The sequence below is a fragment of the Anguilla anguilla genome, chromosome 4, assembly GCF_013347855.1.
Source record: "Anguilla anguilla isolate fAngAng1 chromosome 4, fAngAng1.pri, whole genome shotgun sequence".
Classification (NCBI taxonomy): Eukaryota; Metazoa; Chordata; class Actinopteri; order Anguilliformes; family Anguillidae; genus Anguilla; species Anguilla anguilla.
In genome coordinates this window covers 16,777,600-16,802,789 of record NC_049204.1, presented here as the reverse complement: position 1 = coordinate 16,802,789, position 25,190 = coordinate 16,777,600, and the positions used below count along the sequence as shown (strand labels likewise).

Here is a 25,190-nt window from a genome sequence, read left to right as displayed (position 1 = left end):
TAGGGTTAGGGTTAGGGTTACAGCTAGGGTTAGGGTTAGAGCTAGGGTTAGGGTTAGGGTTACAGCTAGGGTTAGGGTTATGGTTACAGCTAGAGTTAGGGTTAGGGTTACAACTAGGGTTAGGGTTAGGGTTAGAGCTAGGGTTAGGGTTAGGGTTACAGCTAGGGTTAGGGTTAGAGCTAGGGTTAGGGTTAGGGTTACAGCTAGGGTTAGGGTTAGGGTTAGGGTTACAGCTAGGGTTAGGGTTAGGGTTACAGCTAGGGTTAGGGTTAGGGTTAGGGTTACAGCTAGGGTTAGGGTTACGGTTACAGCTAGGGTTAGGGTTAGGGTTACAGCTAGGGTTAGGGTTAGGGTTACAGCTAGGGTTAGGGTTAGGGTTACAGCTAGGGTTAGGGTTAGGGTTAGGGTTACAGCTAGGGTTAGGGTTAGGGTTAGGATTACAGCTAGGGTTAGTGTTACAGTTACAGCTAGGGTTAAGGGTTACTGCTAGGGTTAGGGTTAGGGTTACAGCTAGGGTTAGGGTTAGGGTTAGGGTTACAGCTAGGGTTAGGGTTAGGGTTACAGCTAAGGTTAGGGTTAAGGTTAGGGTTAGGGTTACATTTAGGGTTAGAGCTAGGGTTAGGGTTAGGGTTACAGCTAGGGTTAGGGTTAGGGTTACAACTTGGGTTACAGCTAGGGTTAGGGTTAGGGTTAGAGCTAGGGTTAGGGTTAGGGTTACAGCTAGGGTTAGGGTTAGGGTTACAGCTAGGGTTAGGGTTAGGGTTGCAGCTGGGGTTAGGGAAAGGGTTTGGGTTACAGCTAGGGTTAGCGTAACGGTAACAGCTAGCGTTAGGGTTAGGGTTACAGCTAGGGTTAGGGTTAGGGTTAGGGTTACATCTAGGGTTACAGCTAGGGTTGGGGTTAGGGTTAGGGTTAGGGTTACAGCTAGGGTTAGGGTTAGGGTTACAGCTAGGGTTAGGGTTAGGGTTACAGCTAGGGTTAGGGTTAGGGTTAGGGTTACAGCTAGGGTTAGGGTTAGGGTTACAGCTAGGGTTACGGTTAGGGTTAGGGTTAGAGCTAAGGTTAGGGTTAGGGTTAGGGTTAGAGCTAGGGTTAGGGTTAGGGTTACAGCTAGGGTTAGGGTTATGGTTACAGCTAGAGTTAGGGTTAGGGTTACAACTAGGGTTAGGGTTAGGGTTAGAGCTAGGGTTAGGGTTAGGGTTACAGCTAGGGTTAGGGTTAGGGTTAGGGTTACAGCTAGGGTTAGGGTTAGGGTTAGGGTTACAGCTAGCGTTAGGGTTAGGGTTACAGCTAGGGTCAGGGTTAGGGTTACAGCTCGGGTTAGGGTTAGGGTTAGGGTTACAGCTAGAGTTAGGGTTAGGGTTACAACTAGGGTTAGGGTTAGGGTTACAGCTAGGGTTAGGGTTAGGGTTAGAGCTAGGGTTGGGGTTAGGGTTACAGCTAGGGTTAGGGTTAGGGTTACAGCTAGAGTTAGGGTTAGGGTTAGGGTTACAGCTTGGGTTAGGGTTAGGGTTAGAGCTAGGGTTAGGGTTACAGCTAGGGTTAGGGTTAGGGTTAGGGTTACAGCTAGGGTTAGGGTTACGGTTACAGCTAGGGTTAGGGTTAGGGTTACAGCTAGGGTTAGGGTTAGGGTTAGAGCTAGGGTTAGGGTTAGGGTTACAGCTAGGGTTAGGGTTAGGGTTAGGGTTACAGCTAGGGTTAGGGTTAGGGTTACAGCTAAGGTTAGGGTTAGGGTTAGGGTTAGGGTTACAGCTAGGGTTAAGGTTAGGGTTAGAGCTAGGGTTAGGTTTAGGGTTACAGCTAGGGTTATGGTTATGGTTACAGCTAGAGTTAGGGTAGGGTTACAGCTAGGGTTAGGGTTAGAGCTAGGGTTAGGGTTAGGGTTACAGCTAGGGTTAGGGTTAGGGTTAGAGCTAGGGTTAGGGTTAGGGTTACAGCTAGGGTTAGGGTTACTGCTAGGGTTAGGGTTAGGATTAGGGCTACAGCTAGGGTTAGGGTTAGGGTTACAGCTAGGATTAGGGTTAGGGTTACAGCTAAGGTTAGGGTTAGGGTTAGGGTTAGGGTTAATAGCTAGGGTTAGGGTTAGGGTTAGAGCTAGGGTTAGGTTTAGGGTTACAGATAGGGTTTGGGTTAGGGTTACAGCTAGGGTTAGGGTTAGGGTTAGGGTTACAGCTAGGGTTAGGGTTAGGGTTAGGGTTACAGCTAGGGTTAGGGTTAGGGTTACAACTAAGGTTAGGGTTAGGTTTAGGGTTACAGCTAGGGTTAGGGTTAGGGTTACAGCTAGGGTTAGGGTTAGGGTTACAGCTAGGGTTAGGGTTAGGGTTACAGCTAGGGTTAGGGTTAGGGTTACAGCTAGGGTTAGGGTTACGGTTACAGCTAGGGTTAGGATTAGAGTTACAGCTAGGGTTAGGGTTAGGGTTACAGCTAGGGTTAGGGTTAGGGTTACAGGTAGGATTAGGGTTAGGGTTACACCTAGGGTTAGGGTTACAGCTACGGTTAGCGTTAGGGTTAACACTAGGGTTAGGGTTAGGGTTAGGGTTAGGGTTAGGGTTAGGGTTAGGGTTACAGCTAGGGTTAGGGTTAGGGTTACAGCTAGGGTTAGGGTTAGGGTTACAGCTAGGGTTAGGGTTAGGGTTAGGGTTACAGCTAGGGTTAGGGTTAGAGCTAGGGTTAGGGTTAGGGTTACAGCTAGGGTTAGGGTTATGGTTACAGCTAGAGTTAGGGTTAGGGTTACAACTAGGGTTAGGGTTAGGGTTAGAGCTAGGGTTAGGGTTAGAGTTACAGCTAGGGTTAGGGTTAGAGCTAGGGTTAGGGTTAGGGTTACAGCTAGGGTTAGGGTTAGGGTTAGGGTTACAGCTAGGGTTAGGGTTAGGGTTACAGCTAGGGTTAGGGTTAGGGTTAGGGTTACAGCTAGGGTTAGGGTTACGGTTACAGCTAGGGTTAGGGTTAGGGTTACAGCTAGGGTTAGGGTTAGGGTTACAGCTAGGGTTAGGGTTAGGGTTACAGCTAGGGTTAGGGTTAGGGTTAGGGTTACAGCTAGGGTTAGGGTTAGGGTTAGGATTACAGCTAGGGTTAGTGTTACAGTTACAGCTAGGGTTAAGGGTTACTGCTAGGGTTAGGGTTAGGGTTACAGCTTGGGTTAGGGTTAGGGTTAGGGTTACAGCTAGGGTTAGGGTTAGGGTTACAGCTAAGGTTAGGGTTAAGGTTAGGGTTAGGGTTACATTTAGGGTTAGAGCTAGGGTTAGGGTTAGGGTTACAGCTAGGGTTAGGGTTAGGGTTACAACTTGGGTTACAGCTAGGGTTAGGGTTAGGGTTAGAGCTAGGGTTAGGGTTAGGGTTACAGCTAGGGTTAGGGTTAGGGTTGCAGCTGGGGTTAGGGAAAGGGTTTGGGTTACAGCTAGGGTTAGCGTAACGGTAACAGCTAGCGTTAGGGTTAGGGTTACAGCTAGGGTTAGGGTTAGGGTTAGGGTTACATCTAGGGTTACAGCTAGGGTTGGGGTTAGGGTTAGGGTTAGGGTTACAGCTAGGGTTAGGGTTAGGGTTAGGGTTAGGGTTAGAGCTAGGGTTAGGGTTAGGGTAAGGGTTATGATTACAGCTAGAGTTAGGGTTAGGGTTACAGCTAGGGTTAGGGTTAGGATTAGGGTAAGAGCTAGGGTTAGGGTTAGGGTTACAGCTAGGGTTAGGGTTAGGGTTAGGGTTACAGCTAGGGTTAGGGTTAGGGTTACAGCTAGGGTTAGGGTTAGGGTTACAGCTAGGGTTAGGGTTAGGGTTACATCTAGGGTTACAGCTAGGGTTAGGGTTAGGGTTAGGGTTACAGCTAGGGTTAGGGTTAGGGTTACAACTTGGGTTACAGCTAGGGTTAGGGTTAGGGTTAGAGCTAGGGTTAGGGTTAGGGTTACAGCTAGGGTTCGGGTTAGGGTTAGAGCTAGGGTTAGGGTTACAGCTAGGGTTAGGGTTAGGGTTAGGGTTACAGCTAGGGTTAGGGTTAGGGTTAGGGTTACAGCTAGGGTTAGGGTTACGGTTACAGCTAGGATTAGGGTTAGGGTTACAGCTAGGGTTAGGGTTAGGGTTAGGGTTACAGCTAGGGTTAGGGTTAGAGCTAGGGTTAGGGTTAGGGTTACAGCTAGGGTTAGGGTTAGGGTTAGGGTTACAGCTAGGGTTAGGGTTCGGGTTACAGCTAGGGTTAGGGTTAGGGTTACAGCTAGGGTTAGGGTTAGGGTTAGGGTTACAGCTAGAGTTAGGGTTAGGGTTACAACTAGGGTTAGGGTTAGGGTTACAGCTAGGGTTAGGGTTAGGGTTAGAGCTAAGGTTAGGGTTAGGGTTACAGCTAGGGTTAGGGTTAGGGTTACAGCTAGAGTTAGGGTTAGGGTTAGGGTTACAGCTAGGGTTAGGGTTAGGGTTAGAGCTAGGGTTAGGGTTACAGCTAGGGTTATGGTTAGGGTTACAGCTAGGGTTAGGGTTAGGGTTAGGGTTACAGCTAGGGTTAGGGTTACGGTTACAGCTAGGGTTAGGGTTAGGGTTAGGGTTACAGCTAGGGTTAGGGTTAGAGCTAGGGTTAGGGTTAGGGTTACAGATAGGGTTAGGGTTAGGGTTAGGGTTACAGCTAGAGTTAGGGTTAGGGTTACAACTAGGGTTAGGGTTAGGGTTAGAGCTAGGGTTAGGGTTAGGGTTACAGCTAGGGTTAGGGTTAGGGTTAGGGTTAGAGCTAGGGTTAGGGTTAGGGTTACAGCAAGGGTTAGGGTTAGGGTTAGGGTTACAGCTAGGGTTAGGGTTAGGGTTACAGCTAGGGTTATGGTTAGGGTTAGGGTTACAGCTAGAGTTAGGGTTAGGGTTACAACTAGGGTTAGGGTTAGGGTTACAGCTAGGGTTAGGGTTAGGGTTAGAGCTAGGGTTAGGGTTAGGGTTACAGCTAGGGTTAGGGTTAGGGTTACAGCTAGGGTTAGGGTTAGGGTTAGGGTTACAGCTAGGGTTAGGGTTACGGTTACAGCTAGGGTTAGGGTTAGGGTTACAGCTAGGGTTAGGGTTAGGGTTAGGGTTACAGCTAGGGTTAGGGTTAGAGCTAGGGTTAGGGTTAGGGTTACAGCTAGGGTTAGGGTTATGGTTACAGCTAGAGTTAGGGTTAGGGTTACAACTAGGGTTAGGGTTAGGGTTAGAGCTAGGGTTAGGGTTAGGGTTACAGCTAGGGTTAGGGTTAGAGCTAGGGTTAGGGTTAGGGTTACAGCTAGGGTTAGGGTTAGGGTTAGGGTTACAGCTAGGGTTAGGGTTAGGGTTACAGCTAGGGTTAGGGTTAGGGTTAGGGTTACAGCTAGGGTTAGGGTTACGGTTACAGCTAGGGTTAGGGTTAGGGTTACAGCTAGGGTTAGGGTTAGGGTTACAGCTAGGGTTAGGGTTAGGGTTACAGCTAGGGTTAGGGTTAGGGTTAGGGTTACAGCTAGGGTTAGGGTTAGGGTTAGGATTACAGCTAGGGTTAGTGTTACAGTTACAGCTAGGGTTAAGGGTTACTGCTAGGGTTAGGGTTAGGGTTACAGCTTGGGTTAGGGTTAGGGTTAGGGTTACAGCTAGGGTTAGGGTTAGGGTTACAGCTAAGGTTAGGGTTAAGGTTAGGGTTAGGGTTACATTTAGGGTTAGAGCTAGGGTTAGGGTTAGGGTTACAGCTAGGGTTAGGGTTAGGGTTACAACTTGGGTTACAGCTAGGGTTAGGGTTAGGGTTAGAGCTAGGGTTAGGGTTAGGGTTACAGCTAGGGTTCGGGTTAGGGTTACAGCTAGGGTTAGGGTTAGGGTTGCAGCTGGGGTTAGGGAAAGGGTTTGGGTTACAGCTAGGGTTAGCGTAACGGTAACAGCTAGCGTTAGGGTTAGGGTTACAGCTAGGGTTAGGGTTAGGGTTAGGGTTACATCTAGGGTTACAGCTAGGGTTGGGGTTAGGGTTAGGGTTAGGGTTACAGCTAGGGTTAGGGTTAGGGTTACAGCTAGGGTTAGGGTTAGGGTTACAGCTAGGGTTAGGGTTAGGGTTAGGGTTACAGCTAGGGTTAGGGTTAGGGTTACAGCTAGGGTTACGGTTAGGGTTAGGGTTAAAGCTAAGGTTAGGGTTAGGGTTAGGGTTAGAGCTAGGGTTAGGGTTAGGGTTACAGCTAGGGTTAGGGTTATGGTTACAGCTAGAGTTAGGGTTAGGGTTACAACTAGGGTTAGGGTTAGGGTTAGAGCTAGGGTTAGGGTTAGGGTTACAGCTAGGGTTAGGGTTAGGGTTAGGGTTACAGCTAGGGTTAGGGTTAGGGTTAGGGTTACAGCTAGCGTTAGGGTTAGGGTTACAGCTAGGGTCAGGGTTAGGGTTACAGCTAGGGTTAGGGTTAGGGTTAGGGTTACAGCTAGAGTTAGGGTTAGGGTTACAACTAGGGTTAGGGTTAGGGTTACAGCTAGGGTTAGGGTTAGGGTTAGAGCTAGGGTTATGGTTAGGGTTAGGGTTACAGCTAGAGTTAGGGTTAGGGTTACAACTAGGGTTAGGGTTAGGGTTACAGCTAGGGTTAGGGTTAGGGTTAGAGCTAGGGTTAGGGTTAGGGTTACAGCTAGGGTTAGGGTTAGGGTTACAGCTAGGGTTAGGGTTAGGGTTAGGGTTACAGCTAGGGTTAGGGTTACGGTTACAGCTAGGGTTAGGGTTAGGGTTACAGCTAGGGTTAGGGTTAGGGTTAGGGTTACAGCTAGGGTTAGGGTTAGAGCTAGGGTTAGGGTTAGGGTTACAGCTAGGGTTAGGGTTATGGTTACAGCTAGAGTTAGGGTTAGGGTTACAACTAGGGTTAGGGTTAGGGTTAGAGCTAGGGTTAGGGTTAGGGTTACAGCTAGGGTTAGGGTTAGAGCTAGGGTTAGGGTTAGGGTTACAGCTAGGGTTAGGGTTAGGGTTAGGGTTACAGCTAGGGTTAGGGTTAGGGTTACAGCTAGGGTTAGGGTTAGGGTTAGGGTTACAGCTAGGGTTAGGGTTACGGTTACAGCTAGGGTTAGGGTTAGGGTTACAGCTAGGGTTAGGGTTAGGGTTACAGCTAGGGTTAGGGTTAGGGTTACAGCTAGGGTTAGGGTTAGGGTTAGGGTTACAGCTAGGGTTAGGGTTAGGGTTAGGATTACAGCTAGGGTTAGTGTTACAGTTACAGCTAGGGTTAAGGGTTACTGCTAGGGTTAGGGTTAGGGTTACAGCTTGGGTTAGGGTTAGGGTTAGGGTTACAGCTAGGGTTAGGGTTAGGGTTACAGCTAAGGTTAGGGTTAAGGTTAGGGTTAGGGTTACATTTAGGGTTAGAGCTAGGGTTAGGGTTAGGGTTACAGCTAGGGTTAGGGTTAGGGTTACAACTTGGGTTACAGCTAGGGTTAGGGTTAGGGTTACAGCTAGGGTTAGGGTTAGGGTTACAGCTAGGGTTCGGGTTAGGGTTACAGCTAGGGTTAGGGTTAGGGTTGCAGCTGGGGTTAGGGAAAGGGTTAGGGTTACAGCTAGGGTTAGGGTAACGGTAACAGCTAGCGTTAGGGTTAGGGTTACAGCTAGGGTTAGGGTTAGGGTTAGGGTTACAGCTAGGGTTACAGCTAGGGTTGGGGTTAGGGTTAGGGTTAGGGTTACAGCTAGGGTTAGGGTTAGGGTTACAGCTAGGGTTAGGGTTAGGGTTACAGCTAGGGTTAGGGTTAGGGTTAGGGTTACAGCTAGGGTTAGGGTTAGGGTTACAGCTAGGGTTACGGTTAGGGTTAGGGTTACAGCTAAGGTTAGGGTTAGGGTTAGGGTTAGAGCTAGGGTTAGGGTTAGGGTTACAGCTAGGGTTAGGGTTATGGTTACAGCTAGAGTTAGGGTTAGGGTTACAACTAGGGTTAGGGTTAGGGTTAGAGCTAGGGTTAGGGTTAGGGTTACAGCTAGGGTTAGGGTTAGGGTTAGGGTTACAGCTAGGGTTAGGGTTAGGGTTAGGGTTACAGCTAGCGTTAGGGTTAGGGTTACAGCTAGGGTCAGGGTTAGGGTTACAGCTAGGGTTAGGGTTAGGGTTAGGGTTACAGCTAGAGTTAGGGTTAGGGTTACAACTAGGGTTAGGGTTAGGGTTACAGCTAGGGTTAGGGTTAGGGTTAGAGCTAGGGTTGGGGTTAGGGTTACAGCTAGGGTTAGGGTTAGGGTTACAGCTAGAGTTAGGGTTAGGGTTAGGGTTACAGCTTGGGTTAGGGTTAGGGTTAGAGCTAGGGTTAGGGTTACAGCTAGGGTTAGGGTTAGGGTTAGGGTTACAGCTAGGGTTAGGGTTACGGTTACAGCTAGGGTTAGGGTTAGGGTTACAGCTAGGGTTAGGGTAAGGGTTAGAGCTAGGGTTAGGGTTAGGGTTACAGCTAGGGTTAGGGTTAGGGTTAGGGTTACAGCTAGGGTTAGGGTTAGGGTTACAGCTAAGGTTAGGGTTAGGGTTAGGGTTAGGGTTACAGCTAGGGTTAAGGTTAGGGTTAGAGCTAGGGTTAGGTTTAGGGTTACAGCTAGGGTTATGGTTATGGTTACAGCTAGAGTTAGGGTAGGGTTACAACTAGGGTTAGGGTTAGAGCTAGGGTTAGGGTTAGGGTTACAGCTAGGGTTAGGGTTAGGGTTAGAGCTAGGGTTAGGGTTAGGGTTACAGCTAGGGTTAGGGTTACTGCTAGGGTTAGGGTTAGGATTAGGGCTACAGCTAGGGTTAGGGTTAGGGTTACAGCTAGGATTAGGGTTAGGGTTACAGCTAAGGTTAGGGTTAGGGTTAGGGTTAGGGTTAATAGCTAGGGTTAGGGTTAGGGTTAGAGCTAGGGTTAGGTTTAGGGTTACAGATAGGGTTAGGGTTAGGGTTACAGCTAGGGTTAGGGTTAGGGTTAGGGTTACAGCTAGGGTTAGGGTTAGGGTTAGGGTTACAGCTAGGGTTAGGGTTAGGGTTACAACTAAGGTTAGGGTTAGGTTTAGGGTTACAGCTAGGGTTAGGGTTAGGGTTACAGCTAGGGTTAGGGTTAGGGTTACAGCTAGGGTTAGGGTTAGGGTTACAGCTAGGGTTAGGGTTAGGGTTACAGCTAGGGTTAGGGTTACGGTTACAGCTAGGGTTAGGATTAGAGTTACAGCTAGGGTTAGGGTTAGGGTTACAGCTAGGGTTAGGGTTAGGGTTACAGCTAGGATTAGGGTTAGGGTTACACCTAGGGTTAGGGTTACAGCTACGGTTAGCGTTAGGGTTAACACTAGGGTTAGGGTTAGGGTTAGGGTTAGGGTTAGGGTTACAGCTAGGGTTAGGGTTAGGGTTACAGCTAGGGTTAGGGTTAGGGTTACAGCTAGGGTTAGGGTTAGGGTTAGGGTTACAGCTAGGGTTAGGGTTAGAGCTAGGGTTAGGGTTAGGGTTACAGCTAGGGTTAGGGTTATGGTTACAGCTAGAGTTAGGGTTAGGGTTACAACTAGGGTTAGGGTTAGGGTTAGAGCTAGGGTTAGGGTTAGAGTTACAGCTAGGGTTAGGGTTAGAGCTAGGGTTAGGGTTAGGGTTACAGCTAGGGTTAGGGTTAGGGTTAGGGTTACAGCTAGGGTTAGGGTTAGGGTTACAGCTAGGGTTAGGGTTAGGGTTAGGGTTACAGCTAGGGTTAGGGTTACGGTTACAGCTAGGGTTAGGGTTAGGGTTACAGCTAGGGTTAGGGTTAGGGTTACAGCTAGGGTTAGGGTTAGGGTTACAGCTAGGGTTAGGGTTAGGGTTAGGGTTACAGCTAGGGTTAGGGTTAGGGTTAGGATTACAGCTAGGGTTAGTGTTACAGTTACAGCTAGGGTTAAGGGTTACTGCTAGGGTTAGGGTTAGGGTTACAGCTTGGGTTAGGGTTAGGGTTAGGGTTACAGCTAGGGTTAGGGTTAGGGTTACAGCTAAGGTTAGGGTTAAGGTTAGGGTTAGGGTTACATTTAGGGTTAGAGCTAGGGTTAGGGTTAGGGTTACAGCTAGGGTTAGGGTTAGGGTTACAACTTGGGTTACAGCTAGGGTTAGGGTTAGGGTTACAGCTAGGGTTAGGGTTAGGGTTACAGCTAGGGTTAGGGTTAGGGTTGCAGCTGGGGTTAGGGAAAGGGTTTGGGTTACAGCTAGGGTTAGCGTAACGGTAACAGCTAGCGTTAGGGTTAGGGTTACAGCTAGGGTTAGGGTTAGGGTTAGGGTTACATCTAGGGTTACAGCTAGGGTTGGAGTTAGGGTTAGGGTTAGGGTTACAGCTAGGGTTAGGGTTAGGGTTACAGCTAGGGTTAGGGTTAGGGTTACAGCTAGGGTTAGGGTTAGGGTTAGGGTTACAGCTAGGGTTAGGGTTAGGGTTACAGCTAGGGTTACGGTTAGGGTTAGGGTTAAAGCTAAGGTTAGGGTTAGGGTTAGGGTTAGAGCTAGGGTTAGGGTTAGGGTTACAGCTAGGGTTAGGGTTATGGTTACAGCTAGAGTTAGGGTTAGGGTTACAACTAGGGTTAGGGTTAGGGTTAGAGCTAGGGTTAGGGTTAGGGTTACAGCTAGGGTTAGGGTTACAGCTAGGGTTAGGGTTAGGGTTAGGGTTACAGCTAGCGTTAGGGTTAGGGTTACAGCTAGGGTCAGGGTTAGGGTTACAGCTAGGGTTAGGGTTAGGGTTAGGGTTACAGCTAGAGTTAGGGTTAGGGTTACAACTAGGGTTAGGGTTAGGGTTACAGCTAGGGTTAGGGTTAGGGTTAGAGCTAGGGTTGGGGTTAGGGTTACAGCTAGGGTTAGGGTTAGGGTTACAGCTAGAGTTAGGGTTAGGGTTAGGGTTACAGCTTGGGTTAGGGTTAGGGTTAGAGCTAGGGTTAGGGTTACAGCTAGGGTTAGGGTTAGGGTTAGGGTTACAGCTAGGGTTAGGGTTACGGTTACAGCTAGGGTTAGGGTTAGGGTTACAGCTAGGGTTAGGGTTAGGGTTAGAGCTAGGGTTAGGGTTAGGGTTACAGCTAGGGTTAGGGTTAGGGTTAGGGTTACCGCTAGGGTTAGGGTTAGGGTTACAGCTAAGGTTAGGGTTAGGGTTAGGGTTAGGGTTACAGCTAGGGTTAAGGTTAGGGTTAGAGCTAGGGTTAGGTTTAGGGTTACAGCTAGGGTTATGGTTATGGTTACAGCTAGAGTTAGGGTAGGGTTACAACTAGGGTTAGGGTTAGAGCTAGGGTTAGGGTTACAGCTAGGGTTAGGGTTAGGGTTAGAGCTAGGGTTAGGGTTAGGGTTACAGCTAGGGTTAGGGTTACAGCTAGGGTTAGGGTTAGGATTAGGGCTACAGCTAGGGTTAGGGTTAGGGTTACAGCTAGGGTTAGGGTTAGGGTTACAGCTAAGGTTAGGGTTAGGGTTAGGGTTAGGGTTAATAGCTAGGGTTAGGGTTAGGGTTAGAGCTAGGGTTAGGTTTAGGGTTACAGATAGGGTTTGGGTTAGGGTTACAGCTAGGGTTAGGGTTAGGGTTAGGGTTACAGCTAGGGTTAGGGTTAGGGTTAGGGTTACAGCTAGGGTTAGGGTTAGGGTTACAACTAAGGTTAGGGTTAGGTTTAGGGTTACAGCTAGGGTTAGGGTTAGGGTTACAGCTAGGGTTAGGGTTAGGGTTACAGCTAGGGTTAGGGTTAGGGTTACAGCTAGGGTTAGGGTTAGGGTTACAGCTAGGGTTAGGGTTACGGTTACAGCTAGGGTTAGGATTAGAGTTACAGCTAGGGTTAGGGTTAGGGTTACAGCTAGGGTTAGGATTAGGGTTACAGCTAGGATTAGGGTTAGGGTTACACCTAGGGTTAGGGTTACAGCTACGGTTAGCGTTAGGGTTAACACTAGGGTTAGGGTTACTGCTAGGGTTAGGTTAGGGTTAGGGTTAGGGTTAGGTTTAGAACTAGGGTTAGGGTTAGCGTTATCGCTAGGGTAAGGGTTTGGGTTGCAGCTAGGGTTAGGTTTAGGAATATAGATGGGGTTAGGGTTAGAGTTAGGGTTAGGGTTAGGGTTAGAGCTAGGGTTAGGGTTAGGGTTACATCTAAGGTAATGGTTAGAGCTATGGTTAGGGTTAGGGTTACAGCTAGGGTTAGGGTTAGGGTTACGGTTAGGGTTAGGGTTTGAGCTAGGGTTAGGGTTTGAGCTAGGGTTAGGGTTATGGTTACATGTAGGGTTAGGGTTAGAGCTGGAGCTAGGGTTAGGTTTAGGGTTACATCTAGGGTTAGGGTTACAGCTAGAGCTAGGTTTAGGGTTAGGGTTAGGGTTACAGCTAGAGTTAGGGTTAGGGTTACAACTAGGGTTAGGGTTAGGGTTAGAGCTAGGGTTAGGGTTACAGCTAGGGTTAGGGTTAGGGTTACAGCTAGGGTTAGGTTACAGCTAGGGTTAGGGTTAGGGTTAGGGTTATAGCTAGGGTTAGGGTTAGGGTTACAGCTAGTGTTAGGGTTACAACTAGGGTTAGGGTTAGGGTTACAGCTAGGGTTAGGGGTTAGGTTACAACTAGGGTTAGGGTTAGGGTTATAGCTAGGGTTTAGGGTTAGGGTAGAGCTAGGGTTAGGGTTAGGGTTACAGCTAGGGTTAGTAGGTTACATCTAGGGTTAGGTAGGGTTAGGGTTACAGCTAGGGTTAGGGTTAGGGTTACAGCTAGGGTTAGGGTTATGGTTACAGCTAGAGTTAGGGTTAGGGTTACATCTAGGGTTAGGGTTAGGGTTACAGCTAGGGTTAGGGTTAGGGTTAGGGTTAGGCTTACAGCTAGGGTTAGGGTAAGGGTTAGGGTTACAGCAAGTGTTAGGGTTAGGGTTACAGCTAGGTTTGGGGTTAGGGTTTGGCTTTCAGCTAGGCTCATGGTTTCAGCTAGGGTTAGGGTTAGAGATATGGTTAGGTTAAGGTTTACTGCTAGGGTTAGGGTTAGAGATAGGGTTAGGGTTAGGGTTACAGCTCGGCTTAGGGTTAGTGTTCGGGTTAGGGTTTCAGCTAGGGTTAGGGTTATTGTTACAGCTAGGGTTAGTTTGAAGATAACTTTCCTCTTTTCATGTATCCATGATTACGTCCATAATGACAAAATGCACTGCGGTCTTCACTTAGGAATTCAGGTGCACCATACTGCTGCCATCAATGCATATTATAAAATTCTAAGACAAACAGTATTTTAGGTTGGAATAATTAGTACGACCATTTTGATCATCATTAATTTTATTTTCATGCTTAATACAACAATGAGCAAAATTCAATGGGTGCTATTCATTTATATCTGTTATCCTCCAGAGTGTTTGGATACAGTAGTCCCCCCCCTGCAGTGAGGTATTATTTGGCAGTGCTACTTTCAGGTCACTGAGAGGATGGCAGGCAGCTTGGTCCTCCCATTGTCCTCTGAGCTCCTCTTCTGCTGCAGTTTCTGGGTTGAGGTCCTGGTGTAGTTTCTCTGCAGATACAGGGGAGTAGGGTAAGCCTAGGAGCTTATAGTAAATACAGGGTACATTCCAATTGCTTATTTTTTAACCGCTTGCTTCCTTTCCTTGCGTCCTTTCCTAACTCCTAGGTCCACCCATTAGAGGACACTAAAAAAGGTAGCAAGGAAAGGATGCGCGTATTAGGCAAATGGAACGCCCTTGCTCTTTCAAGTGTCAGTTTGACGCCATGTTAAAATGTAAAGAAATCATTAAAATCGTTTTCATAAAATTACTTTTACAATATAGAAAGTGGATAGATTTTGGATGATATTTACAGAGTTGACTGTTTGATATTTATTAAGTGGAATTGCGCACCCTTTGCAAAGTCCTGTCATGGGCATTGAAGTAGGAGATAGCACCAGGGCTCTTCAACAACTCGGACCGGAGATGCTCAAAGTGCTCCTGATCATCTTCCTCCTGTTGGATGACATGGTCACAGAACAGAAGAAGAAGAACAGAACATAAATAATGAAACCCCTTTCTGAATAACATACAAAGCCTTACATTCGGTTTCCTGTATCCTGGTCTTTTTGTATCATCCTTTAAATATGTGTCTGCACTTTACGCAACTCATCTTGTGTGTACGTAAATGTTTTGCAGACGCTGCAGGTCTTGACGTTTCTTTTTCAGCCTGCATTGAGCAGGACACAGCAAATCCATTTTGTGATTTAATCTGTAAATATTTGACAAACTTCTGCATATAGAATTTGCCTTTCAATAGGTGTACAGTAGTTCTTCCTTTGAAATATTCCTCCATGTCCTGGGGATCTACATGCTGCTCCTGTGGGTGTTATTTTGGGAAACTGACCAGAGCCAAGGCCTTGGCCATTGGGATGTGTCCTGGCTGGATGGCGGGATCCCCTGATCTCAGGATAGCCTGCGTCTCCTCAGGAATCAGGAAGGACTCATTATACCAGCTCTCAAACTCTAAAGCACAAAAGGCAAGGGCTATACTTTAGTCAGAGCTGGGCTGCATAAAACCTCCACCACCGAGAGGCTGAAATCTTGTTAGCCTAACAAATGTTAGCCTATGTCTTTAGAGTAACTGAGCAGAGGCCCCAACAAATGTCTGGTCTTACATTCAAGAATTTACCCAATATAGATTTTTAAATGCTGGGAACAGTGCAGCAATGCAGCCTTGCAAAGTCGCTAACAAGTTTGGGTCTTTCACTGGAGCAGGGGCGGGGTGCCAGGCTCACCGCTGAGTAGACGGGTCCTGCACTGGTCCACCAGGTGTTCGCAGTAGCTGACCTCAGCCTTGGTGCCGCGCAGCTCCTTATACTGCTGACGGTACTGTCCCTTCAGCTCCTGCAGCCTCAGGAGCAAGGCTAGCTCTGCCTCCTCCAGCACCGGCTCCCCGTCTGCACTCACAAATCGCCCTGCGGAGATTTTTTAATTTAATGAACTCACAGAGTTAATAAAGTAACGCTTTTATTCGATTCCTGAAGCATTCCTATCTACAGCGGATGGCGACGGGCGGCGGTGGCCCTGGGGACAGACCGTGGCGCTGGCTCTGTTCCCGTCGCTGCTGCAGCTCGGCGCTGGTGCGGTCGATCTCCCGCTTGGCCGCGTTCACCCCGTCCGTCAGCTCCCGCAGACGCCGCCGCCGCTCCACCAGCACCGCCTTGTTCTCCTTCAGGATGCGGTTTATCTCGCTCCCGCGCTCCGCCTTGAAGTCCTCGAAGGCTGCAGCTTTTGGGGGTGGGGAACTTGAAGCACCAGGGATGAGGACAGACAGTTGTGAGGTAATTACAGGCAAAGACTATGGGTAACAGTGTTGTTTCATCAGCAGAGCAGTTCAGTAAGAACGATGATAAAGTTCTGCCTGCGCTACTAGCACACATAAAGAGGGCACTGTTTCACTGAAGGTTCCCACTACAAAGATCAGTCATGCACAGTCTAAATATCGAGTTCTAATCATTCACATTATGTCAAGTATAGAGGGTTAATCCATAATTCAGATGACCAAAATCTTTTCACTATAGGGTCCTAAGACTATATAGCATTACATTTTACATTTATTTAGCAGACGCTTTTATCCAAAGCAATGTACAAAAGTGCAAAAAAAAAAAGCCTTATGTACATTGGTTGGTTTTCAATGAAGTTAAATTTTCTAAATAAATTGCTTCAACCAGACATGCTTGAATTTAAAATGTATAATCAATTATGTTAAGGTTGTATTGCATTCATTTTTAAAAGCAACATCCTATATCTGAGATAACTACCAGGCCTATATTTAGGGGTTGGGGACAAGTTTAGAGTTACGTTCAAAAGTGAGGAAAATGGTTAGCGCAAGGCTGATGCAGCCAAGAACTCATCTTATATTTTCAAAAACTTTATTGTGATTCCCAAATAAAGAATAACTTTGTTTTTGTGGCATAGTCTCTTGGTGAGCACAATACATTATATTGGCATGATGGGCCAATTCTCAGAACTGCCTGTTGCTGAACCGATGCAGTTGAAGCAATGGGCACATTCAGCAGCAAATATGTACGATTCTTTCAACAGTTTCAATTAGTTCCATCTCTCTGGAGGTGCAAAATTATAATGGACAGGTAAAACATCTCTTGCTGCCAGTACTCAGCCCTGAAGTTCTCTCTGTCCCCCGCCGGTGGCCCTTGGGAGTCCTGGCTCAGCATTTCTGGCTCCTGGCCGTCTATGTCCTTCTGTGACACCAGCAGGGGGTTTATCCGGGATGTGGACGAGACCGCTGGCTCCTCCTTCACCTGGGCAGGGCTCCCTGCTCCCTCCTTCCTGAGAGCATGCAGGGGTGGGGAGAGACAGTGGGACAGCTGGGGTATATGTAGGATATATTCAAATAAAATAAAAACTTTCAAAGGCTAGCAGTGTGTAACTGATGTACTTAAATCTTACGTGACTGAAAAGGTGTACACTGCTCCCAGAGCAGGCAATGATAAACATATGCACAAATTACTATTACTTTCCCTTTTTACACAATTCTTAAAATTTGGAGGTAAAATTATAAAGAAATTGGCAAATTGAGAATATCACTTTGTAATGTTCGGAAAAATTAAGCCTTTTTTAAAGGAAAAACATATCAAGAGACAATCCAGGGGTTCCAATCCTCTGTCCTCGAAACCCCTCTGTGCAAAAATCCTAAATATATGGCTTTCTCATTCAGATTGAAGAGAAAATCTTTATTCAACAATCCTGACAAAATAAACTGAAGACAGTGTTTGATAATACTATAAATGAAGAATTAACACCTTAAATGGAGACTTGCACAGACAGTTCTAAGCAGGTTTAATTGAAACAACATAAATGCTTGCTCAGGAAGAAACAGCTTAACTCACAAACTACCAAACTACCAATAGCATTGTCACACACATAATTAGCCTAGCAGACAGCAGCGCAGTTGAAATAATGTGGAAAAAAATGTTGCCACTGCAGATCATCGCACTCACCGGTTGATGTCTTTTCCCTTTTTGGTTTTGGACCTGTGGGGGGATTGGAGTCTACTGTTCTTCTCCAATGGAGGGGCCATGCCCACTCCAAAACTAGGTCCATCAATTTCCCCCACCATTCCGTTGGGCCCCTAAAAGGAAGCACTGGCTGATTCATTCAAACAAACTGAACAGAACTGGATATAATTTAAGGTAGTGAATGTTTCATGACCACCCTATCCCTAACCAAAGCAAGTGTAAAAATATCAGCGTGATGTTCCTCTATAAAAATCACCAAATTAATCTTTCACATGAGCTATTTCTACAATCATTCACAGTTCTGTAAAAAGATTAATTAGGTTGTAAAATGAGGAATACTGTGCCACGGAATACTGCCATGACCCATCAAACATGGTGTGCAGCCCAAGGGTTGTATAATGGCACATACTGACTCAGGTTTTACAGCAATCTCTATTGCATGCCTTAGCTTCACCTCCAGACTGGACTGAAAAATAAAACAAATCTGTCACACCTCAGGCTCATCTCCACACTACCATGCTGTCACTCAAACACTCCCCATCTTAAACCCCAGAGGAGACTCCGCCCTGGCCTCTCCTTGTGGCCTTCCTTGTCTCCAAATATTTTACCTCAAATTCCTGCCTTTCCCCGCCCCTCTCTTGCAGCCTCCTCCCCCAGGCTCCACACCCACCTTTGCATTAGCAGCTGACTGTGTGCTCTGTGTTTTCTCAGCCAGGGCGAAGTTCTGAATCATGTCAGCCTTGATTTTCTGCTCCCGCTGCCTGTAAAACACACATAACCCATCTGTCATCTCCATGAACACTTTAGTGTCTGCAGGCTTTACTCACAAAAGGTGCTTAACTATCAAACTCAAATTATGGTTTTTATGGAAGCAATTGCTCAAAGAAAGCACATTAAACAGACTATAGCCAAACTCATAGGCAATGAGAGGGTGAAATCCAACAGGCATTCAAGATTAAGTAACAGAGCATTTGTCACTTACTGCAGAGCGAGCTTGAACTGGACAAAAACCTCCTTGACCTGTCTGATGCTCACTATCTGCAATGACAAAACACAACACAGATCATCATCAAAAAGTAAAGCACAAGTGCATTATTATTCATGGTGAGGAAACCTTATTAGAAAACATGATTCTCATACACACCTCCAAAAGCCGATACTTTATTTAATTGAGTAACCCAAAAACAGAGAACTGATTTCTTCTGTGCTTCCACGCATCGGTCTTGGATTCATATTTTGCACACTATAATCTGAGAAATAGGCAGCAGATATTGTGAGTTTATGAGTTACGTTGTTAATTCTGGATTAATTTCTCTGGGAAACTTGAGACACGTGATATAAGACAGCTTTCTTTCTGAGGTTATGCATTAGACACATTGGAGGATACAAAGAGAACAAAGGAATCAGCAGCCCCCTCACATTGATCTCATCCAGAGTTCCATCGAAGTATCTCAGGACTTGGCTCTGAATCTCTGCTACCTGGGTCTCTGTAAGTGCACCATAGGACATCCCAGTCCGGTTGGCCTTTTTTAAAAGAAGAAGAACAATATTTAGGATTGGTTGTCAACATACCAACAAAACAAGTCTTAAAAAGTCTATTGGACTGCTCATAACTAAGCATATAATTCTAATTTGTCACTCTTGTCTGACAATGCAATACTATCCTAAGTTAGCATTGCTAACAAGCTTGATTCTCATAATGCTTCAAACAAATTTTTGCAGGTGCATTTAGGCCGCATTTTGTGCTAGCAGTGGTACTCCTGAAAACACGTACAGCGCTACTAAAATCAGTGGGGTGAGAGCCCTCATTTGAACAAGGTAGGCTCCTGCATCAGGAGGACACTTCAGCCTGTGCAGTGCTATCTGAATGCTGGGAAACAGGGAAGGCATGTTAGCTCACCAGTGTATCCCGGATGGATAGCTCCTGCTTCAGTAACTGTATCTCCTTCTGCAGCTTCTTAATCTGGATCTGCATACATGACACAACAACATCACCAATATGGTGCACAGGTGTACAAGCCATCAAGGTTTGGCCATCTATTCACTTTGCTTGCTACGTCTTCTTGACTTGACTACAAACAAACCCTACACTAATGTGAATATATTTATGACCCAGCGTTTGAGGTTGCAGATATCGTAAAATAAAGTGCATCTTATGGCATTAGAGACACTGGCATTTCTGAACTGGAATTTACAGCCAAATTCTCTGGTCGTGCACAGTGGTTTAACCAGTAATCAATACAGTCGGACACACGTGCATTGCATATGGAACAGTAGCAGGAGGTTATGTTGTATTTCGACTGAGGAGAATGGATGTCATACGGACCACGGGGTCGACGTGCTCGTTGACAGCCGGCTCTGTTCGCACACACTTCATCCTGCTGGCGAAGCGGAGAGTGGATAGCTGGAAAAAAGAACAACAGCTGCAATAGCAGTACAGCTACTCCAGATGTGCACTGTGGAGGACTGGTCTTTGGTATTTATTCCCAGGGTTAAACACCCCTGAACCAGCTGTCTGTCAGGCAGCAGTCATAGTGTGGAGAACATCATCTTTCCCTCTGTGCTTACCGTCTCCTCTATCTGAGCGACCTCTCCATAAACATTAGCCACCAGCACTGTGTTGCAGTTTCCACCTGCCGAGAGGAATTATATACAAACCATGAATATAATGGTTACAACTTTGGGATCCTGAACATACTGTATAAGTCATTGGCACCTTCTACTTTGACAATAACACTTTACTACTCATTATTCTTACTATTCATAATCAATAAATTATAATCCTCACTCTTGCAGAAATATAAATATACATGCTATATATTTTATATATAAAATATACCATATGCTTTTATATATAAATACATTTTTTGTATAAAATGTATACAGATATATACACAGATAGTGTAGGTAATTCACACAGAGATCACATAAAGTACTGCAGGTGACTCAGCTGACCCAGTGAATCTTTGAGGGCATGGGTCAGCTTGCTCTGTCTGAAGGGCACGTGGTCCCGACGCCGGTCTGCCAGAGCCAGAATGGCTTGCTCCAGGAACGACAGGGACTTGTTGATGTACATGGTCTCTATGAGAATCTGGCCCTCAGACTAAACAGCGATGCGGGAGAGAGAAGACCAGAGAGATCAGACCAGATTACAGTGATAGTGATCATAGCGACCATAGTGATGAAGAGCATGATACTGAAAAGTCACTGACCATGCAACATTCCACTGACCCAAGCAAACACTTAAAAATATTTAGCTATTAGGTTAAAATACTTCATGGCATCTCGCATAATATTTCCTTCCATTTGCCAATTAAACGCAACTAAAATAGAGATAGGAGAAAGCCAGTCGGAACTCACCCCAGTTTTTCCAAGTCTTTCTGATCCAGCCAGGTCCACCAGGTTCAGCTTGGAGGTGACATACTTGGCATCTGACAGAGTCCTTGAGTGAGACTGAAACAGATTTCAAATTCAAAAGAAAGGAATGTCTTTTTTAGCATAATTTGTCTTTTTTGCCCCCAGTCTTCCTGGAGGAGATGGCATCATGGGACTTTTTACATGACAAGGTAGGGTAGGTAACATCTAAGCAGATGTTTTCATATTTGGGGTTAGGATCCAGAAAATGTTTGTAAGAAAAATAATTATAAGTAGATAAATTACAACCACTGAGGTAAAATTCATGTCTTCAAAACAAACATTTCAAGAGTAAAGTTCAATATGTTATTTGTGGTGATACTTTGGTATAACAATTTCTTATAACAGAGCATGAACAGATGGGTGAAAAATTCCTGAACCATTCATCCCATTCTTCGTTTTTCTTCGTATTTGTATCAGGTTAGATATCTTCCTACCTCAATATGGACAGTGAAGATGCAATGAGATCTGGAAGAATTTCTATTCAAGGTGTGAGCTCCGATGATCCGGTTCATCTCTCCCTGATGGTATTATTGAAAGGAACAGTAGCTTTTAAATAGGGCTGCAGCTATAGATTATTTGGTTATCAATTGATCAATTACTGTATTTGTTCAAATAGTCCATAAAAAGCATTCAGTCTTTTGTAAACAACACTGAACAATAACAATGACAGAAGGATCTGAGCAATAGAACCATTCCAGTCTCACAAACAGTTTTTTTAGAATGGCTTAAAACAATCAAATAAATAACTATATTTCAGAATAGGAAACCCATTAATCTGCAACAGCCACACTAACTTTGCCATTGGATTTCGGGAATGGTAAAACCAATCAAATGCCACTATATAAATATTCTTTATTCTTTCTTTTATTCTTTATCTTCAAGTTACATTATGTTTACCAAAATATTCTATATTTACTCATATTATATAATACTTACCTCATATTAAACCACTAACAAACACACCTCACTTTATCCTTTCTCATTTCTGACTGGTCCCACAAACAAACTTATTGAGAGAAACATTCAGAGGAAAATCTTCCACTGAACCTCAGGGCTGAAAAACAGGCACAGTTCTGGTCACCTCGAAGAGCAAATTGAGGGCCTCCTCTTCGTTGTGGACCAGGTGCATCGACAGGCCCTTCACGGTGACGCCGCCACCCCCCTCATCCACGATAGACATGACCGCGGGCGCCCCTGTCGGAGTGTCCTTCACTGAGGACAGCAGGTCCAGCAACGTCTCATTGTAGATCTCCAGGAAGGACAATCGAACTGTTATGATGTGGTCGGACCGCCGCTCCACTTCCCGAAACACCTGTACAGGACAAGAGGGGAAACAGACATATCAGGGGACAAGGAATACATTTGAAATACACTAACACACACAGAAATGCATATTTAAATGAACAAACAAATAATAGAAAGATGATTTCGATTGGTAGCCTGGCACTGGTGCTTTGACAATGCTACATGATAGAACTACCCTTTTGATTGGGTGTTAACATCTCTGCAGGTTTATATTTTACAGGTTGTTGTTTCTGAGCACAGTTTTCAATTAACACCCAGATCATGCCTAATTTCTTTGTCAACACGCTTATTAGTTACTATAACTCAACAAAATTAAGAAAATAATGTGGAAGTTTGAGCTGTAGTGTGAAGAACAATAGTACCTCCTGTATAGCACGGGGAATGATCCCTCTCTCCTTGTAGCTCTCCGTAGCACCTGTCATGGTGTAGGTCTTCCCTGCCCCAGTCTGCCCAAAACACATCACTGTACCTGGGAGAGACCCACCATGAACACACAGGTTCATCCATGTGTTGTGCACATAAATTCCAGCTTCTGATACAATATATCACAATAATATGCAACTCAATTGTTAATATAAACTCCACAGCTGGATTCTGCACGGGGACAATTAGTATGATAGTTACACTAGTAATTATGAAGCCCAAACTGGCTTTGGCCAGTTTGATAGATGCATGAATCCCCTGCACAGCATTCTTCACTTTGGAGGCTAGGTGGTTGTGCATGGACACAGTCTAGACCCAAACCTGGAGATCTACCATCGGTAGGTTTTCACTCCAACCCTAACAAAGCGCACATCATTCAACAGCTAGAGATCTCATTTAGCTTCTAAGTCGCAGAATCAGGTGTGCCAAAAATTAGGGTTGAAATGAAAACTTGCAGGATGGTAGATCTCCAGGAACAGGGTTGGGCAGCCCTGGTCCAGGCAGACATGCAAAAAGTGAAGAGACAGTACTCAGAGGAGGACTGGGGTGAGGGTGGGGGGGGACGGACCATTGTACCCATCCAGAGCCCCCAGCACTACGCTCCGGGCCACACTGCTGTACACCTCCTCCTGGGACACGTCATGCAGGACTCTGTCCAGCCGGAATGACCAAGAGTTCAGTTGGTTATTCACAATCCCCTTCCTGGAATCCTTCTTCAGACGGACATTCACTGTCTATGAATAGGGGAAATAAGTGAGTGAGATCACAGGAGAAAGGAATTAAGAGAGATGTGGTAGAAAGAGACAAGATGTGGTAGACAGAAACAAGGGCAGATGAAGAGAAGATGAAAACAGATGTTCAGACTCACAGGGGTCACAGAGTGAAATCACTGGGAATGATGCACTGCATGGTGTATCATGAAAAAAGCAGACCAATCGTGAGTGATAAAGTGCCTTACAAAATTACAACAGTGATGTCCTTATTTTGATAAATGACATCGTGAATATTTATATTGAAAACTTTCATTCGGAAAAACTACATTTCAGCAAAAACTGAACTATGTTCACTGCACTGTATCAAAACAATGGTTAGCACTTTTGGAAGTAATTACAATGCCTCTGTAGATAAATCTGTACCGAATATACAGAGCAGGATTTGCCCAAGCTTTGTCAAGTTTCTTTTAGCGTAGCACTAAGATCTTCTCTTTTGAAGACATAAGCCAGTGGTTGGAAGAAGAGGTGGGAGTTACAGATAAAGAGTAGAATAGTAACAAGTATATGAAATGGACCACATTTTAAGTGATTGAGTGTAAACATAGTGTACCTGGCCATCTGGAAGGTATTCAATTAGGTCTTGGGCAAAGTTAGCCGTCGGTCGAGTGCGAGCAAACACCTTCACCTCACTGCCATGGGTGTTCATGGTCACCTCTGGGACAAACTACAAGAAAAATCATGTGCCCTGTATGAAAAATATACTGCATGACAAATATTTTTTACTTAACAATGTTCTCAGTAGCACATGTTCACATATCTTATCAATGCAAATCATTTAATTCAGTCAAAATAATTACCCCAGTTTCAAAAATTCCGTCATTTCAGTACTTTTTTTTTTTTTTTTTTTTGACAGACTCGCACACATTCATTCACAAATGAACCTAGGACACAGAGCACAGCTTTTTATGTGTATGGTAGCTATATGTGCTGAACTTCTCTATTTCCTACATTTGAATTCCATTATCAGTCCTAATTTAAACAAACTTTACTTGCTTAACAACACACCCTAACGTGTTTCATTTATGTATCCTTAGCACTACTGTACCCTTATCAATGGAAATTTTGGTGAAGTGTGGGAACCAGTACTTTTTATTTAATCTTTTATTATTATTATTATTATTATTTTATTTTTTATGTATTCATTTATTTTTTATTATGCAGCCAAATAAAATAGGAGACAGAAAATAACATTTCTATTCAGATTCTACAGTTCAGTACAGATCATTTCAACCTATCTTGGTTAACTTACCTATGATTTAGCCTATTCAGTTCCAGTTTTTGAAAATATATCTACCAAAAGGGTCTTTCAAATACTGCCCTCTAAAATTGATTATTTTTCCTGTTCTAGTTTGTGTGTGACTTGATTACAGAACAGTTTTTGTAAGCTTGACACTGAATTCTGAACGGATAAGTTTGTTCCTGAATAATCGACAATGTTATCAACCCTCTCCAGCGTGTGCAATGTAGACAATAGTCTTGTCATTTTATAAATCTTTGATATGGAATTCTCTACAATAAATATAATGAGCCTTCTAATTGCTCCAAAATGTGTTCTGTGTGCAGTGCGGTTGATTCTGAGGATTTCCGCGCAGAGAAATGTTTAATTTTCGTACACTCAAGGCCAATCGCCTCCGAATCAACTTCTGATAATGCTCAGTTCGGTTCCTATCCCATTACATTGCACACGACCTTTTTGTTATAAGTTGCGTTCATGTCGAACGTTTCCTTTGATTCGATTCGTTGGGTCATTTTATTCGGAAATATAACAAAATACAAATACGAAAACGGTGTACTTACCGGCTATGAAGCAGTTTGCTAGCTTGCTTTATTGGTTTCCGTAGCTTCTGCACGCAGTCAAAAGAAAGTCTCATGCAAAATGTTTACTGCTGTTCTCATGGAAACCAGTATCATTTCCGGACGGAATGAACTTGGAACATGGAAAAGTAGAGAAAAATGACACTTTCTTGTTAACTGCATCACTAATAACTATTCAGAACTGTTAATAATAAACATGCGCATTTATTCCAAATACGTTTTGTATAAAACGGTAGCTAGTCGTAACGTTAGATGCTAGTCAGCCACTAACCTGAGATCAGCGCATAAAATATTTTAAGTTCATGATGAAGATAAGCGCCTGTTTGAAGTTGTAATATTGCACAAGAAATCTGCTAGCATTCTTTTTTATCATATCCGATCCACTCGTCAAAAACAGCTGTCTTTGACTAGTTCTGTACAAGACTACCCAATCTGTAAAAAATAATTCCCGATTTTTTGTAGCATTCCATCTATGAAATCATACAAACGCGAAGATTCAGTTTCCGCCTCTATTGTTACCTAGCAAGAAAGTGATTTATTGGCCTGCATTACAATGATAGCTACAGTAGATTGCCTACAGGCATACCAGTGCCACTGTTTTTTTTTATTTATTTTTAACCCTTGGCATGAAATCCGTGAATATTTACAGCTCTCCGTGCC

At 45.0% G+C, this 25,190-nt stretch overlaps 1 protein-coding gene across 2 annotated transcripts; it reads right to left on the bottom strand.

The window, feature by feature from the left end:
• Positions 1-13,086: 13,086 nt before the first annotated feature.
• kif9 (kinesin family member 9) lies at positions 13,087-24,649 on the bottom strand. 2 transcript variants are annotated; one of them, XM_035412737.1, is made up of 21 exons: positions 24,513-24,649; positions 23,266-23,379; positions 22,511-22,676; positions 21,882-21,988; positions 21,296-21,526; positions 20,649-20,732; positions 20,158-20,250; positions 19,753-19,900; positions 19,366-19,430; positions 19,124-19,201; positions 18,698-18,766; positions 18,217-18,321; positions 17,780-17,835; positions 17,468-17,558; positions 16,780-16,910; positions 15,935-16,108; positions 14,855-15,063; positions 14,554-14,733; positions 14,163-14,281; positions 13,670-13,771; positions 13,087-13,326 (listed from the first exon to the last, which is right to left on the bottom strand). In XM_035412737.1, the coding sequence occupies exons 2-21, from the start codon at positions 23,359-23,361 to the stop codon at positions 13,228-13,230; spliced, it is 2,403 nt and encodes an 800-aa protein (XP_035268628.1). In that variant the 5' UTR covers positions 23,362-23,379; positions 24,513-24,649; the 3' UTR covers positions 13,087-13,227. The 2 variants fall into 2 exon arrangements, with proteins under 2 accessions (XP_035268628.1, XP_035268629.1); XM_035412738.1 differs by having other exon boundaries at positions 23,266-23,400; positions 24,513-24,642.
• Positions 24,650-25,190: the final 541 nt, after the last annotated feature.